This window comes from Phalangium opilio, unplaced genomic scaffold (genome assembly GCF_054372755.1).
Source record: "Phalangium opilio isolate 3A_F unplaced genomic scaffold, DU_Popi_V2 ptg000011l_1, whole genome shotgun sequence".
In the NCBI taxonomy this organism is placed as follows: domain Eukaryota; kingdom Metazoa; phylum Arthropoda; class Arachnida; order Opiliones; family Phalangiidae; genus Phalangium; species Phalangium opilio.
Genome location: NW_028324147.1, coordinates 6,567,189 through 6,584,220, shown reverse-complemented (window position 1 = coordinate 6,584,220; position 17,032 = coordinate 6,567,189). Strand labels below are relative to the sequence as shown.

General features: G+C 39.5%; 1 protein-coding gene and 2 long non-coding RNA genes across 8 annotated transcripts; all 3 read left to right on the top strand.

Annotated features, from left to right (window-relative positions):
- Positions 1-26: 26 nt before the first annotated feature.
- Positions 27-8,910, top strand: LOC149710125 (uncharacterized). The gene is made up of 7 exons (XM_089859356.1): positions 27-222; positions 507-4,092; positions 4,753-4,783; positions 4,862-8,322; positions 8,390-8,476; positions 8,556-8,625; positions 8,698-8,910. The coding sequence occupies exons 1-7, from the start codon at positions 174-176 to the stop codon at positions 8,743-8,745; spliced, it is 7,332 nt and encodes a 2,443-aa protein (XP_089715482.1). The 5' UTR covers positions 27-173; the 3' UTR covers positions 8,746-8,910.
- A 1,155-nt stretch (positions 8,911-10,065) lies between these two features.
- On the top strand, positions 10,066-10,955 carry LOC149710124 (uncharacterized). The gene is made up of 2 exons (XR_016375635.1): positions 10,066-10,163; positions 10,658-10,955. It is a non-coding gene; the product is annotated as an uncharacterized LOC149710124 (long non-coding RNA).
- A 2,774-nt stretch (positions 10,956-13,729) lies between these two features.
- Positions 13,730-16,860, top strand: LOC149710123 (uncharacterized). 6 transcript variants are annotated; one of them, XR_016376730.1, is made up of 5 exons: positions 13,730-14,186; positions 14,270-14,454; positions 14,572-14,695; positions 14,786-15,926; positions 16,551-16,860. It is a non-coding gene; the product is annotated as an uncharacterized LOC149710123 (long non-coding RNA). The 6 variants fall into 6 exon arrangements; XR_016376729.1 differs by having other exon boundaries at positions 13,730-14,454; positions 14,786-15,501; positions 15,562-15,926; XR_016376735.1 differs by having other exon boundaries at positions 13,730-14,454; positions 14,572-14,680.
- The last annotated feature ends 172 nt before the right edge of the window (positions 16,861-17,032 follow it).

Genomic DNA, 17,032 nt, shown 5'->3' with positions numbered 1-17,032 from the left:
GAGATGGCGCCAAATGCATAAGATTTTGCATGACCCCGGTCCCGTAGACCTAATTGACCCCGCTAGATTTGGAAACTGACAGTTAATGCGGAGATAGACCAGTACCACATTTCACTAGTGTAAAGTCCATTGTTTCCAAATAAAAAATAATTAAATCGCCAATTATTTAAAATATGGATAAAGAATCCAATATTCTTTCTCAAACTACAGAGTCGTATTCTGGTAAGTTTCTAATTAAAAGATTGTCAAATTATAACTTAGGAAGGCTTAGGATACGAGCTGTCTTTGACCAAGGCCCTTATGGTCTCTGACAATACAAATTTTATTATTTTTAAATTTGGACCTTAGTCGTCAATTTAAATATCTTTATATCGACTATGTGTTACAAAAGTAAAATTAAGCCTACTTCAGTTTGAAATTCGTAATAAATATTAAATAAATGTATCACGGCTACGAAATTAATTAATTTAGTCGAGGGCTGAATATTATTTCGATGTTTAAATTAGATGAGGCTAATACGCGTCCGGTTTCAAGAAGATCTCAAGAAACCAATATGCCCAGAAAGAGCAAGATATCGCGTAGAACTAAAAGTTCAGAATGCATTCACAAAATTAAAGAACGAACTTGTTCGAGGTCAAGTGACAGTCGATGCGAATCCGCACCAGAAGAACGCCGAAAACCCCTGTCTCAAGAGCATCAATTTCAAAGATCCAAAAGTTCTGAGTGTATTAAAAATACCCAAATTAGAACCAGAGTTCCGCGACACAAATGTTCCGAGCCTAAAGTTGACGTGGAGGTTTCATCTCAAGAAGAATCAGGAATGTTTCTTCACAGCCCTCTTACTAAGAATCTCAAGAAAACGCGACCAAAATCGTCTCAACCAAAGACTGTTGCGGCGACATCCTCTAAGAAATGTTCCGAGCCTAAAGTTGACGTGGAGGTTTTATCTCAAGAAGAACAAGAAGTGTTTCTTCACAGCCCGCTTACTAAGAATCTCAAGAAAACGCGACCAAAATCGTCTCAACCAAAGACTAAGAAATGTTCCGAGCCTAAACTTGACCTGGAGGTCTCGTCTCAAGAAGAACCGGAATCGTTTCTTCCCAGACCTCGTACTAAACCTCGGAGGAAAAAGAAAGTAAAATCTTCTCAACCAAAGGCAACAGTGACGGCGACAACCTCTGAAAGGAGTTCTTCCAGTAGTGGCGAATGGGGCCTGGGAAGAAAGACCCAAAAAATCATGACGCCAATCACCAAAGAAGATCAGATAATAAAGTCTAAAAAATGGAAAGAAAGTGAACCGGAAGCTTCTTCTCAAGAAGATATCTTTTTCCAAGAATGTACAAATGAAGACAAGAACCCAACGAGCATCGGGGGTTCCCAACCTTCCTTGAAAGTTACAGCAAAAACCCACGAAATGAGTTCTTCCAGTAGCTGCGAATCAAATATGACCAGGGGATCCAGTGAAGAAATACAAACGGATTCTGATGGAGGAAGTGAACCATTCACCTCTGAGAATGAACAACCCGTAATACCTGGAAATTCCAGTAAAAGGAAATCGGTTGGGTCAGAGTCGATTGGCGAACAGGATAACGATAGCAATAGTGATGACATATCGTCGAAAATACTGCAATCAACTGAAGAACAAGATAAACAAAATCAGGACGAAATTGCGGATAAGAGTCCCGCCAATAAGAATTTATCACAGGGCGATTTAATAGCGTTTAAGAAAGTTGGTAAATCCTCTTCGGACAACGGTAAACCTTCGTCACAGGACTCATTAACAGCGTTGAGTGAACCTGCCCCGGAGGAGAGTGACAAACGCACGCAGTCGTCTACTTTATCGCAATCAGCGCTAGAAGAGGATTTCGCAAGGATCATAAACAGCGCAAGCACCGATATACTGACTTCATCACCGGATAAGCTTCAATCTGAGACAAAAAAGCTGGTTTTGGAACCCAAGGATGCTGAGGAAAGTCTTGAATCCAATCTTAATGAAGGAAACGATACTATCGAACCAGAATCCAATCTTAATGATGCCCACGATACTATCGAACCAGAATCCAATCTTAATGATGGCCACGATACTATCGAACCAGAATCCAATCTTAATGAAGGAAACGATACTATCGAACCAGAATCCAATCTCAATGATGCCCACGATACTATCGTACAAGAATCCAATTTCAATGATGCCCACGATACTATCGTACAAGAATCCAATCTCAATGATGCCCACGATACTATCGTACAAGAATCCAATCTCAATGATGCCCACGATACTATCGTACAAGAATCCAATCTCAATGATGCCCACGATACTATCGTACAAGAATCCAATCTCAATTATGCCCACGATACTATCGAACAAGAATCCAATCTCAATGAAGGAAACGATACTATCGAACCAGAATCCAATCTTAATGATGGCCACGAAGCCCACGATACTATCGAACCAGAATCCAATCTTAATGAAGGAAACGATACTATCGAACCGGAATCCAATCTTAATGAAGGAAACGATACTATCGAACCGGAATCCAATCTTAATGAAGGAAACGATACTATCGAACCGGAATCCAATCTTAATGAAGGAAACGATACTATCGAACCGGAATCCAATCTTAATGAAGGAAACGATACTATCGAACCGGAATCCAATCTTAATGAAGGAAACGATACTATCGAACCGGAATCCAATCTTAATGAAGGAAACGATACTATCGAACCGGAATCCAATCTTAATGAAGGAAACGATACTATCGAACCGGAATCCAATCTTAATGAAGGAAACGATACTATAGAACCAGAGTCCAATCTCAATGATGCCCACGATACTATCGAGTCAGAATCCAATATCAATGATGCCCACGATATTATCGAACCAGAATCAAATCTTAATGAAGGAAACGATACTTTCGAAGCAGAATACAACCTTAATGAAGGAAACGATACTATCGAACCAGAATCCAATCTTAATGATGACCATGATACTATCAAACCAGGCCAAACTATTCACACCCCTGGTTTACTGGAATGTCGCGACGATAATATGCTACCAGTTTCTCAAGACACCGTCACCTCAACTAGTCAGTCATCGACGGCCACAGTCGCTTATCCCCAAGACTATCAACGCGATAAAATTATCTCCTCTACCCAGTCTTCGGGTCTTTCGCAAGAACTATCCCCTAAGGAATTCATTACCAGGAAAAAAGATATCGAGAGAACACCAAGTCCAGCAGGAGAATCAACTGTTTCAAAACAAGCGGGTGAAACCAGTGTTTCAAAAACCGCAGAAAAATTCTCTACGCCAAAGCCAATTGTTCCAACATCGGCTCAAACGCCACCCCTGAACACGACCGCTCCAAATACAGACGAAGTAGCAACCGTTCTCAAGAGGCCAGAAACATTCTCCATGCCAAAACCAATTGAAAAATCGCTTATTCCAACGTGGGCTCAAACGCCAAGAGGCTTAGAGTCACCACTGAACACAACCACTTCAAAGACAGCTGAAGAAGCAACTGTTCCCAAAAGATCAAATGTTCCAAAGCCCGCAGAAAAGTTCCGCGCGCCAAAACCAATAGAAGAGTCACCTAATCCAATGTGGGCTCAAACGCCACCACTGAACACGACCACTTCAAAGGCAGGTGAAGAAGCAACCGTTCCCAAGAGGCCAGAAAAATCATCCGTTTCAAAGTTGGCAAAAACGCCAACAGGCTTAAATCTATCCGAAGAAGAATCAAATTCAACCGTTAAAGCGGCCGTTCCAAGTGCAAATGACAAAGAAACAGCCGGTCCCGAGAGGGCAGAGGAAAATTCAACTGCCCCAAAATCTTCAATAGCGCCAACCGTCTCAAAGCGATCGGAAATGACAAGAAAAATACCAACTGTTCCAAAACCCGCAGAAAAATCCACCATTCCAAAGTCAACAGGAAAACGCAAAGATACAACAAGTAGCGAACCTTTCTCTAAAAGTACTTCAGTGCCCAGAGGAGTCGAAAGAGCAAGTCATGAACGAAAGGAATTATTGCCTTCGACAAGTACCGGCATATATTCTTTCGATAGACGCCATAAAACACCAATCAAAAGACGAGGGTAAGTTTTAGTATTGCATGTTTCAATGACCAATGTGGGTTAGAACAAAGTCCGAATAGGGAGCTAACAACTGGCTAGGGGGAAGAGATAGTCTGACGTCACGCAGCCCCTCTCTGGTTGGCATTTTTGCGCGTAGAATACTGTTTCCAACCGTTAGGGGGGATGAAACTCCAGTAAGAGATAGAAGGGTGTGACGTTTCAGGATCAGAACTGTTAGCTTCCTATAGAGGAACAAGTTTTGCAAACTTTTGTTGAAGAAGTGCACTTTACAAAATGACCATAAGTTCATAAGATGTGTTCCAGTTTGTCACTGGGTACAAACTGGAACTTTTCATGAAGTGAGTGAGTTAGGTAGGTCATAGATTCTCGTAAAGCGACGCCTGGTCAGGCGCTGACAAAGGCTTAGTACAGACTAAATAGGAAAATGGACTGCAAAACCGAGCGTAGTCAATTCTCGCTTGTCGTTCTCGAACTAGCTCGAGCTGTAAGTCTCTAGCGTTACGAAGTATAGATATTGTCGTACTTATGGAAAATATCTTATAAACTTATGAAATAATGAAAGCAGTGGCGAATTATGTTTAAACAAAATAGAAATGAAAGTAGTCTTTGTAATTAGCGACTCAAATGAAATAATGATATTCACTAATGTTTTTACAACAGGAGTAAAAAGAAACTTATAGAAAGCAAAATTGTAAGTTAGATCAGACACTGTTGATAGTACCCTCTTTTTTGTTGCTTTATTTCGAATCCTACGTAATTGTTTTTTAAGAAACCCCTTCCGGTAGTTGATTGGGAAGATATCGAAAATCACGAATTAGTTATTAGCCCCGGCAAACGATATCGACCAATGTCAAGAGAACCAACTGAACCACGGGCGACTTTTGATTTTCACGAGACAGAACGGAAATTAGCCCAAGCTAGAAATATTTTCAGTTCGTCTGAAGAGGATACTTTGCCTCATTCGCCAGAAAGACAAGGCATAATTAGCCCGGTAGAGATTACAGGGCCTAAAAAAGCCCCTAACAAGCACCGAGGAAAGTCATCCAAAGAGGACGCGAGATCCAGCGCGATTAACTTAGATGACAGTTCGTTTGAAGAGGAAATCTTAACGCCTCCTTCTGAAAAAATAAGCGAAGTGGATTCGGACGAGAACCAACCACAAATGAAACAGAAAAGCAACGCCAGGAGGAAATTAACCTACGAGCCATACGAAATCCCGAAGTTGCCTAAAACTAAACCCAAACCAATAGAAGCGTCGACACCAATCAGTTCCACCAGTCGGAGAGTTCAATTTGACCTTCAATCGCGGAAATCGCAACCAAACGTCAGAAAGAAGAAAATATACGATCCAAGTTCTTATAGTGACGATGATAGTGAACCGATGGTCAGATCGAGGGGTCAAGCTGAGGAACCACAGCGAAAAAGAAAAGGATCGTCGAAATCGACGCCTACTTTAAGATATAAAGTGTACAAGGCAAGTTGGGATACTGACGATGAAATGATGTTCTTCTCTGACGTTGATGAAGAGAAGACAAAAAAAAAACCAACTAAAAAACAGAAGCCTGCCACGAAACGAAAAAGTTCTTTATGGACGGACGAGTCGGACAGCAGTGATCTTGAAAATAAAGCTAAACGAAAAACTTCCAAAAAGTCCAAAACGCAACCGGGCGCCAAAACGTCCAACGCGCAACCGGGCGCCAAAACGTCCAACACGCAACCGGGCGCCAAAACGTCCAAAACGCAACCGGGCGCCAAAACGTCCAACGCGCAACCGGGCGCCAAAACGTCCAACGCGCAACCGGGCGCCAAAACGTCCAACGCGCAACCGGGCGCCAAAACGTCCAACGCGCAACCGGGCGCCAAAACGTCCAACACGCAACCGGGCGCCAAAAAGTCCACCACGCAACCGGGCGCCAAAACGTCCAACACGCAACCGGGCGCCAAAACGTCCAACACGCAACCGGGCGCCAAAACGTCCAACACGCAACCGGGCGCCAAAACGTCCAACACGCAACCGGGCGCCAAAACGTCCAACACGCAACCGGGCGCCAAAACGTCCAACACGCAACCGGGCGCCAATGAAATCCCTCAAGGAAAAACACAAAGCGCAGGCCCGAAGAACCCAGAGAAATTGGACAAAGTCAATGAGAAGAAGAAAGATAAGATCAGCAAAAATTATGCCGTTCAGGATGATTCCGGAGTTTATAGCAGAGATACCCCGCGTGACCTGGAACCTGATGAATCACAGGAGCAAATCACGGAAATAGACACTTTTGAAATACCTCAAGAAAATGACCCAGAACCCGTTGCTATCGAAACACCGCTTATCCCAAATAATCCTGATCAGGTTGAACACGTGCTAGAAAACCAAGACGATTTGGTTGAGAAACAGATTGGTACTGAAATACCAAGTGACCGTCGACATGAATTGATTGAACAAGATATATCACGTGATTTGATCGAAGAAATCGTACATCAAGATAAACCACGTGACCAAGAAGATGAAGTTATTGAGCAAGGGGAATCTGGTGTCTCGTACATGTCACGCGGTTCCAAAAGAATCTCAGCAGGTTCTCAACCAGTCTCATTTGTAATGCTAAACTCTAATATACCGTTCAAGATCGGAAGCTTAACATTCACGATGAATAACTTGTCGAGTCAACTCGATGAAACAATTTCTGGGAGGATTGTCCTTCAAGGTCAAGCTAGTGTGTCCTTGGATATGGTCGAATCAATTGATGCATCCCGACTAAACAAAGGGCCTTCGACCAGTTCCGAGAAAAGGCCTTCGATGCCCTCCGAGAAAGGGCCTTCAACAACGCCCTCCGGGAAAGGGCCTTCAACAACGCCTTCCGGGAAAGGGCCTTCAACAACGCCTTCCGGGAAAGGGCCTTCAACAACGCCTTCCGGGAAAGGGCCTTCAACAACGCCCTCCGAGAAAGGGCCTTCAACAACGCCCTCCGAGAAAGGGCCTTCAACAACGCCCTCCGAGAAAGGGCCTTCAACAACGCCCTCCGAGAAAGGGCCTTCAACAACGCCCTCCGAGAAAGGGCCTTCAACAACGCCCTCCGAGAAAGGGCCTTCAACAACGCCCTCCGAGAAAGGGCCTTCAACAACGCCCTCCGAGAAAGGGCCTTCAACAACGCCCTCCGAGAAAGGGCCTTCAACAACGCCCTCCGAGAAAGGGCCTTCAACAACGCCTTCCGGGAAAGGGCCTTCAACAACGCCTTCCGGGAAAGGGCCTTCAACAACGCCTTCCGGGAAAGGGCCTTCAACAACGCCTTCCGGGAAAGGGCCTTCAACAACGCCTTCCGGGAAAGGGCCTTCAACAACGCCTTCCGGGAAAGGGCCTTCAACAACGCCTTCCGGGAAAGGGCCTTCAACAACGCCTTCCGGGAAAGGGCCTTCAACAACGCCTTCCGAGAAAGGGCCTTCAACAACGCCCTCCGAGAAAGTTCCTTCAACAACGCCCTCCGAGAAAGTTCCTTCAACAACGCCCTCCGAGAAAGTTCCTTCAACAACGCCCTCCGAGAAAGTTCCTTCAACAACGCCCGCCGAGAAAGTTCCTTCAACAACGCCCTCCGAGAAAGTTCCTTCAACAACGCCCTCCGAGAAAGTTCCTTCAACAACGCCCTCCGAGAAAGGGCCTTCAACAACGCCCTCCGAGAAAGGGCCTTCAACAACGCCTTCCGAGAAAGGGCCTTCAACAACGCCTTCCGGGAAAGGGCCTTCAACAACGCCTTCCGGGAAAGGGCCTTCAACAACGCCTTCCGGGAAAGGGCCTTCAACAACGCCCTCCGAGAAAGGGCCTTCAACACCGTCTTCAGTTGCTATTTCTTTGAATTCCAACGCACCGATGAGCAATTTAACTCTCGATGAACCACCAATGCCAACCCAATCAATTTTTAAACGTCCCCAGCCCGTCTCAAGGGGAAAACTCTCTTTAACTTCCGGTTCAACTTCGTCCGAGATAACTAAAGAATTATATTCCGATTCCGAACCAACCAACGTGTCTAAAAAGACAGTATCAAGAGATTTTAGTTCAACGAGTTCTGTAAGAAGCCAAATCTCAAACGTGACCATGGACATGGCGGAGAATTTTTCGATTCCATCCGACGGTAGCTCAGATTTTGGTGATGATCCCAACACCACGCCTCAAATCTCTAACGAGATCGAGAAACTAAAAAAACTGAGGGCCCGTCGTATAAATTACAGCAATAATTACATTCAGTAAGAGTTTTATAATTTTTAATTGGTTTCAATTAAAATTAAAATTAAGAGTAAACCATTTTGACAGATCTACCAAAAAGAATTATTTAGAAGGTTTGTCTAGGTGCTACAAACAATTGAAAGATGAGACTGATGGAGATAGGAGGAAAATATTGTAACTTATCTTACTTAAACATACGCTATTAAAAATTAATTTATTTCATTAATAAGTTTAATTTATATTCAAATATTAGGAAAGAAAAATTCAAAGCGTTGCAGCAAACGTACATAAGATTGTTTCGCGAAAGCGAAAAAAATACTACTGTACGATTTTTGAATTTCTTTTAATATTAGTTAGTAGAAATGCTAATTTTTAATAATATTAATTTTTATCAGGCTGAGGAAGAACTGTGGTTTGATACAGAACTAGCGAAATTTCAGTAAAATGTTAAGTTTTCCTTTTTGGGAATTATTTCGTGTCAAGTTGTAACACATCTTTGTTATTTTTGCACAATGGGTTTAAACTTAATGTAAAACCATTATTTTCCTTAATTATTTATGTAATTATTCTCGGTATAAAATAAAGTTCCTTTGTCTTGAAGTCCTGAACTAAGCTTTATTATTATCACCATTTCGATTTTTTTCTAACCTTGTGAAAGTGTGGGAAGTTCGTTTTTCTCTCTTTGCGCATGGGCGATATTCAAACTCACCCATCAGGATTCTCCGGAGAGCTATAGTTCCTTTTCCCCTAGAGACCTAGCTACTTCCGACTCAATTTAGAGCAACCTCACATCCGCTATAGTATCGCGTCTTTGGTGGCCAGTTTTAAGGCCTAGTTTAGAATCCATAATACGTAGTGTTTATACATATCCATGATCAAATTAGCAACTGCTTTATGCTATGTTCATACTTGCGCAAGAGTCGGTTGACAACTCGTTTGCGCAACTAGTTTTAAAATAGGCTTTATTACTAGTTCCGTAATCGCTATTTAATTCAATCAACTGATTTTACTGTTAATCGATCTATTCCCTATAAATTAATTGAAAAATTACATATCTATGCTTTTCCATTTTCCGAAAACACATTATCATGAAAGTAATTATTTTGAAGGGATTTAGTGTCGATGCTCAATAACTTGTAGTGCAAGTACAAGTACCGGTACAAGTAAAAATACAAGCACCGGTGCAAGGAAAATAACAAGCACCAGTGCAAGTACAAATACAAGCACCGGTGCAAGTACAAATACAAGCACCAGTGCAAGTACAAGGAGCATTGAAGCAGTGATTGAAGTTATATGGTAGTTAAGAACACTCATTCTCACTCCAATAATATTACTCAATGGAAAATGCCAACGTAAACGGACTAGAAGTAAATTATATTCGACTTCTTTAAAATTAAACTTAAGCAAAATTAAAAAAAAAAAAAATACGTGAGTGGAAAAAAACTGCATTAGGGACACCTTCAGTGTCATCCTTCTTCCATTATCCCCTTCTGAAACCCGCAGTATTCAATATCGAATTTAGGTTTTTTAATTTAAAAACTTCGATACTCCGTAGAAGTAATTTAGGCTAAGGCTACACGCGGTGAAATAAATGTTTATATTTGTTTATTATTTAATTTTAATTTTTGACAAAGGGTATATTGTTTTAAATAATTCCTAATCTATGGAGCCTTAAAAAAGTATTTCATCTACAACCGCTTATCGCTGTATCATAAACAATTCCGAAAGTGAAATTCTTTATAAATCGTTACGAATGAGTTAACGACTACATTGTCTTCTCAGAATTTATTCGAACATAAATCAAAGAAGTTCCTCCTTTGAAGTTATTCGTAAGAATTACAATATGAATGGTAAAATGAAGGTAAGAAATTAAATTAAATCTTTAATTAATTAATATAAATAACCAGTTATTAAGGAGCAAAAGAAATTTATCGTGTAGCTTTAGGTTAAGATCTTTTAAGTTTTAGAGCGAGATAAGTCCCCCGTTCCTCGCTGCGTGTTCAACATTGCGACCCGCTCCTGACTTCGCGTTGGAACTTCACAGTTATATCATGGGTTCGCGACTTTATTGCTCATGCGCTAGGAATATAAGCATAATGAATTCCTGAGTAGTCGTAGACTGTAACCTGTCAACTAATTGAACCGAGCATAACCTAACCAAACCTAAACATAACCAAAAGAAACCCTAAATTAACTTAACACACTGTGTATACCATAATTTTCCGTTGCATCTCCGTAACTCGTACAAGTTCTTTCGTTATAAAGTTAAGCAAAAATTAAATATCTAGGGTGATACACGTTTTTAGATACGCTATAACTCGCTATTCAAATTACTGACAATTTGTGCATTTTTAGGTACTGCTAATATTGGCACGAGTATGGGTGTTTTGGACGTTGATGGCAACCATATCTGGTTCCGAAGCTACAGATTTTGACAGTGACGATTACGATTACTATGCGAACCAGTTTCCAGTCGATGCTGACCAACAAAATAAGGGTTTTGGTCTCCCCGGAGTGATAACTGGCGGTCCCAACCTACACGACGTAAGCAAGGCACGCGCTGAAAAAAACCCGGACTTTGTCTTCGATGAACCTTGACTTTAGTAGTGAAAAACTATGCAATAAAGATTTTTAAAGTTTTTTATGAATGAAAGTTGTCAATTTTACTTACTAATCGAAACATCACATAACAATGAATTCCATTTTGACACACACAAAAAAAATCATTAAATAAATCAACGTTCAACGGACCATGAAGAACTCGCGATTGCTGTGTTGCAAGCACTTTAATTTACGATTCATTTACAAGTTGACAAGTATTTTAGAAAGCCAGTGTATTAAAGGAAAAAATAATAATTTCCTAGATAAGATTAATACTTAAGAACCACAATATGAATCAGAGACTTCAGGTAAGACCTAACTTAGACGAACAGGGCGTTTCTGAAATGTCTATTAGAAATTAAGGGGCATGTTCTTTGGTGGATTCTGAGTAGAAAAATGTTCTATGATATACTGCCGTCCGGCTAACGCTCTCGAAATTAAGTTTGGAATGTTTTAGGGCTGACACCTTAATTAAGTTAGAAATCATTTCTTTCAATTTCTTACTTAAATTTAAGGGGTAATCCTTGTAAACCGTGGTCCTTAAGCTAAGGCAAAATGTCGAAGAAGTTATACATTTTCGACTCAAATTCTCCCCTAGAACATACTGTACTTAGGTTTCAGCACCATTTTGAAATACCCTAATCTCTCTCTCTAATTTGTATCTTGAGCGAGTTTACTAATTTTCTTAATTAATTAATCTATGATCTACTTTTTGAGGTGTTTTTCTATTTTTTTTGTACTTTCAGATATTGATGATTCTGGTGCAAGTATGGGTGTTTTGGACCATGATGATGGCGATCGTATCTGGGTTCCCGACAAAAGATTTTAGCCACAAAGGTCAAAATAATGAATGAATGAATGAATGAATTTGATGTTTATTTCGTGTATAACAACATACATAAAGATGTACTTTTTACAGCCATACACGATATTAAATTAAGTCACTATAGAAAGTTAAAATTAAATATATATACATACAATAAAACTACATAACAACAAAAATAAAATAAAAAATAAAAAAATAAAAATGCCCAAATAAATAGAAAGTTTCAATTAAATAACAGCATAGACTAATGAGAGGCGCATTAAGTTTCTAAACATTTTTTTAGTTCTGTTTGAAAACGTCGTTTAGAGGAGTCAAAAATATCCGGACAGTTAGACAGATTGTTATAACTATTTTGCATTCTGACAAGGGGATTTTGAGAATTTTTGCTTCCGGTGTAGAAGGTGCAATTATTCTTAGTTTGCCTATTTTGGGTTTTGTTCACAGCAATATTAACCGCTTGTAAAAGCTCCGGACTGTTAATACCGCTGTGCAGTAAATTATACAAGAATGAAATTTCAAGGTATATGAAACGCTTTTTCAGAGTCAATAGTTTGAGGCTTGAGAGGATGCCTGTATAGTCGTAAGTTTGTTTAACTTTAAAGTTTCTTTGATATATTTCAATAAACTTTCGTTGTACTCGTTCTAATAATAATAATAATAATAATAATAATAGTCATAAAGGTATTGGTCTACCCGGGGTGGTTATTCCTTGTACTAAATTTCAGAATATTGACAAGTGCCTTTAAAACATACTTTGTTTCAACCCAGAGCTTTGTAGTAAAAACATTTTATGTAATATTTACTTTATTAATAAATGCCTTTAAAGAATTATGAATGGAAATTTTCAAATGTATTTACTATTCAGGCACATTGTTAGTTACGTCAATTAAATGGATAGGGGTTATATATATAAAAACAAATTAATAATAATTAATTAGCTCCCTAATAGTTACTTAATTATTCACTTATTACATGACATAGTGTTCAAAATTTCAATTCAATCGATTATAAGATTACTGAAAAAAAAATGCGTAAAGGACTAATCAGATTTAAATGAATACAATGGATGACACTCTTAGCTTTTGCTTCGATGAAACTGAATTGTAGGAAGACCGAGAGGAAGACCCACACTTACGAGTCGTTTTATAACTTATGGTTACATTCAATAGACCTGGCCATGACGATAAACCTGTCAAGGTATTACGGTAGTTGTAGTAAAATCAGAAAACCAGTTCTTGTGAATAAATATTAACCCGAGAGGATTAACTAAAAGCGCCGCCTAAAAGTAAAAGTTCTCAGAATTTTACGAGAACCTGTAAAACCAAACACAAGAAACTTCTCCACGCAACAACATGGTCCTAAAAGTAATTTCTCAATTTTTAAACTCTTAATTCATTGTAATTTCAACAATTTTCGATATTAGTTGGTTGAAAATAAATGAAGCATGCACGTTTATAAAATTTTCCATAGATGTTGCCGATTTTATTCAGCGTAACGCTGTTCCTGATCTTACTGGACGTCTCGGATATCAGCGCCTTTCCCGACAGAAATGCCAGAATTCATCAAAGTCAGCCTAACCCTTCCCCTCAGGGCAAACCGCAAGATGGTCAAGGATTTGGTATTTCGGCACTGATTTTAAATTGTTCTAACCCGTTGGCCATCGCCCAGGGTGTTTGTTGACCATTTATGAAAATTGTAAACAAGATAATCATACGTGTAATAAAGATAAACATTGTTCAAACGTTCAACCCTTTGAAAGTCTATTTAGATGCATTCCTACAATATCGCAGGTTCAAATGGCTGTCCGGACGGTGGGACAAACAACGATCTTCCTCATGGCGGGTGGGTGAAAAAAGAGAGGGGGTCGGTCAGCTCCTTTGAGATCAAGGAAAAGAAAGTACGGAATCTACCTTTCCAACAGAATATAGCCCATTTCGATGTAAGTTAAGAGAGAAAGACACAGGAGTAAAACTTTAAATTCCATCTCGCTTTTTGGCGCCTGCTTCATGAGCGTGTGCAGAGACGGTAATGTATCAACCCCCTTGTATGTCCCAATACTGGGGGTTGCCAACTCCTTTTGTACCTCTCAAAATGTGTAGAAATTCACACTTTTGGTTGATTTACTGTTGACTTTACAACGGAAGCGGGGGGGGGATATAACAATAAAACATAAGAACGAAGGTAGCTGTCTCTTTGTTATAGTTACAATCCGGTGAATTCCGCTTTGACAGGTGAAAAGAACGGCTTTCAATAGAGGATGACGAATCTAACAAATATTTTTATGTCGACGTATTTTAGTTTAAACCATAACCCTATAATGCATAAGAATTGGTCTGCTTTAGGGGCCTACAGAGAGCTTTCGGTTGAAGGAGTGGCTAAGATGGGACTTTGCAGGTGGAAAGATGAAACCGTACCAGTACAGCTGATAGAACCGTGGCAAGACATAGAAATTATGACGTACTACTGACACAAATAGATAATGTGAAATAAAGTGTACGAGAAATTTCAACCCACTTTCCTTAACTTTAACTGCGCATCAGGGTTTCCAGTAATTTGTGAGAGCATCTCAGATCTGGAACTGAATTATCTGAATCGAACAGAACTATACAGAGCTGTTCAATATAACCGGCTTTCATGTGCCATGTTAATCGTTGCCGTCCACGTGTGAATAGAATAGAGACATGTGGCACAGTTATTTCGAACCCTTGGTTGAATCGAGTTACAGGTAGAGATAATTAATTTTACTGAACGCTAAGTGGTGCTTCTCGACCCATACTTAGAAGAGTTTAATAGGCTTATGATTAAACTATGATTTAAGCTGATAAGAAATTCGTATAAGCAGTTCTTGAGAATCAACAAACATAAACGGAACGGGTGAAAGTATTCGGAAGACCATGGAAATTTCTCGAAGCCTCTAAAAAAACTATATACCTAGATTTATCTGGCATAACGTAATGATTTTAAAAGTAAATAATAAATTTAAAACTATTATTTGATAAATATAATTTTGGCAATTTTAAATTAGTGAGATAAATATTTTTTTTCCAAATTTTCAGATGATTCTGTTGAGCGTAACGCTGTGCCTAATTTTGCTGGACTTTTCGGAAATCGGCGCCTTCCCTAACACTATTGATCAAAGTAAACCAGGGAGGATTGGAGCAACACTCCGCAAGAACACCGCGTTACTTAATGAAAGAGTGGCGAAAAGGATTCATGGAATCGGAGTTAGACAATTTCTAGTCAACTGTTCTAATCCTGTGCATGTTGCAAAACGACATAACTTTACTTGCAACTAAAAAGGAAAGACACTGGGCTAAAACTTCGCCTTCCATCTCGCTTTTTGGCACTTGTACGTCCCGATTCTGAGGGTTGCCTACCGCCAAAAGGTCTATTAATGGAATTGTCTATAATGAAACAGCCTGAATTTCTTTAAGTTACTGGAACTTCGCCAAATCGATATGAACGAAAATGGCAATAAATTAAAATCGAGAATTTGAATGCTATTTCCCAATAATCAAGAAAATTTTGTTCAATGAGAAATATTTGACTCAAAACTAATAAAAGCATCGAATGAATTCCTGATAAAACTTAAAAGATTGGAAAAAACCAAGCAATTGACTTAAAGGGATAGTAGCATCTCATTTCGATTACCATAAAGGTTTGTTAGTTATAGATAGTGTGAACTGAAGGGGCTAGAGAAGTTTCCTCCCCCGTTTCTCAACTTTAACCCCACTTCAGGGCTGCCAGTAATTTGCGACAGCATCTCCTGCAGGTTTGGAAACTGAATGATCATTACTGAATCGAACAGAATACTACAAGACAAGCTTTTCAGTCTGTTGTAGATAGCGGTTGAATTGCACTCACAAATGACTGGGGCAACACTAGTTTGCACACATTAGTATTTAACGTCATAACAGTGCCACTTTTTGGAGAAAAAGATCTGAATAACTTGTTACTGGCATTTTGCTCCATTTTATGATCGATTTACTATCCCTTTAAGTTTAATAGATATCCTATATAAAAACAACTGTCATAAACAAACAAAACGTCGAGAAATCAATAGCTCGTCACCAGAATAAAGAGTAAACAAATGAACAAACACATTGTACTTGACAAAACGTGTGAAAGCTTTAAGTTCTTGATACTAACTTTTGAGCTCAGACGAAAAACTTAAGAGAAACCGCCAATATGTCAAAGGTAAGTCGCTATAAAAGAATTTCCCAAATATTCTAAACTCTTGTTAAGATGCATCACTTTCTATGGCGTTTAACCTTTGCCTTAGTTAACCTCGTTTTATTAAGTACACTTGAACTTGATTATAGAAAAAAAAATTAGAGTCAGACTTGATTTTTAGCTTTCACTAATTGTCTGGGTTAAACCAGGGATAGATTTAATTTTAGAAGTAGGAATGGAGAACTATTTGTGTTTACTTCAGTTCGACTCATAGCCCAGTATAGAGCCCCTCCCTTCAACACGTAACGAAAAGTTTAAATTATCTTATTCGCTCACTTAAACTAAGTTTTGATGACGTTGCTGACGGGGACGGCGAAAAATACGTAGTTTCCTTTTACCTCTATCGCTATGACCCGCCTCTTCTTTCATACCCCTCTGTCCCGTGGAAGGGGGTCCGGGACTTTGACGCGCGCCAAGATTACTCTGTTCTCCATTCCTACTTCGAAAATTAAATCTATCCCTAGAAATAACAAACTTCGCTAAGTATGCCTTCCCATTGTTAAGTTATAAGCCCACTGATTTAAAAACGAAATTCGACCTTTTGTGGCCATAAAAAATAAATAAGTGACAACATAAATTTATTAACAGAAAATCCTCCTAATTGCTCTACTAATTGCGTGTTGCCTGACTTACACCGAGAGCGCACCGCAAAGATGGAGATCTTATCAACCTACGTGGAGTCCAGCGAAACCACGCCCCCATACATTTGGAAACGATGGTGAAGGTGAAGGTACATTCAGACCACTAGGTATTGGACTGCCAGGAACAATCATCAATCCCAGTCTCTCAGGTGTGGCCAATGGCAGATAACCTTACCTCCACCATAAAAAACCTTACAAATCAATTAACGAAGAAATTAATGATTTTATCTCTCCATTAAAATTTGTATAAATATAAATTATAGTGTCTGTTATATTCTTTCGAAAATTAATTAACCTTAAGTATAACATTTCTTTACTGTTAATTAATTTGCTCTTGATTTCACGAGAACAAATAAAAGAAGCGAAGCTATTAATTTTAACTAGCCGATACCATTGTGACGTCAATAAAGGAATATGATATAAGCTCCT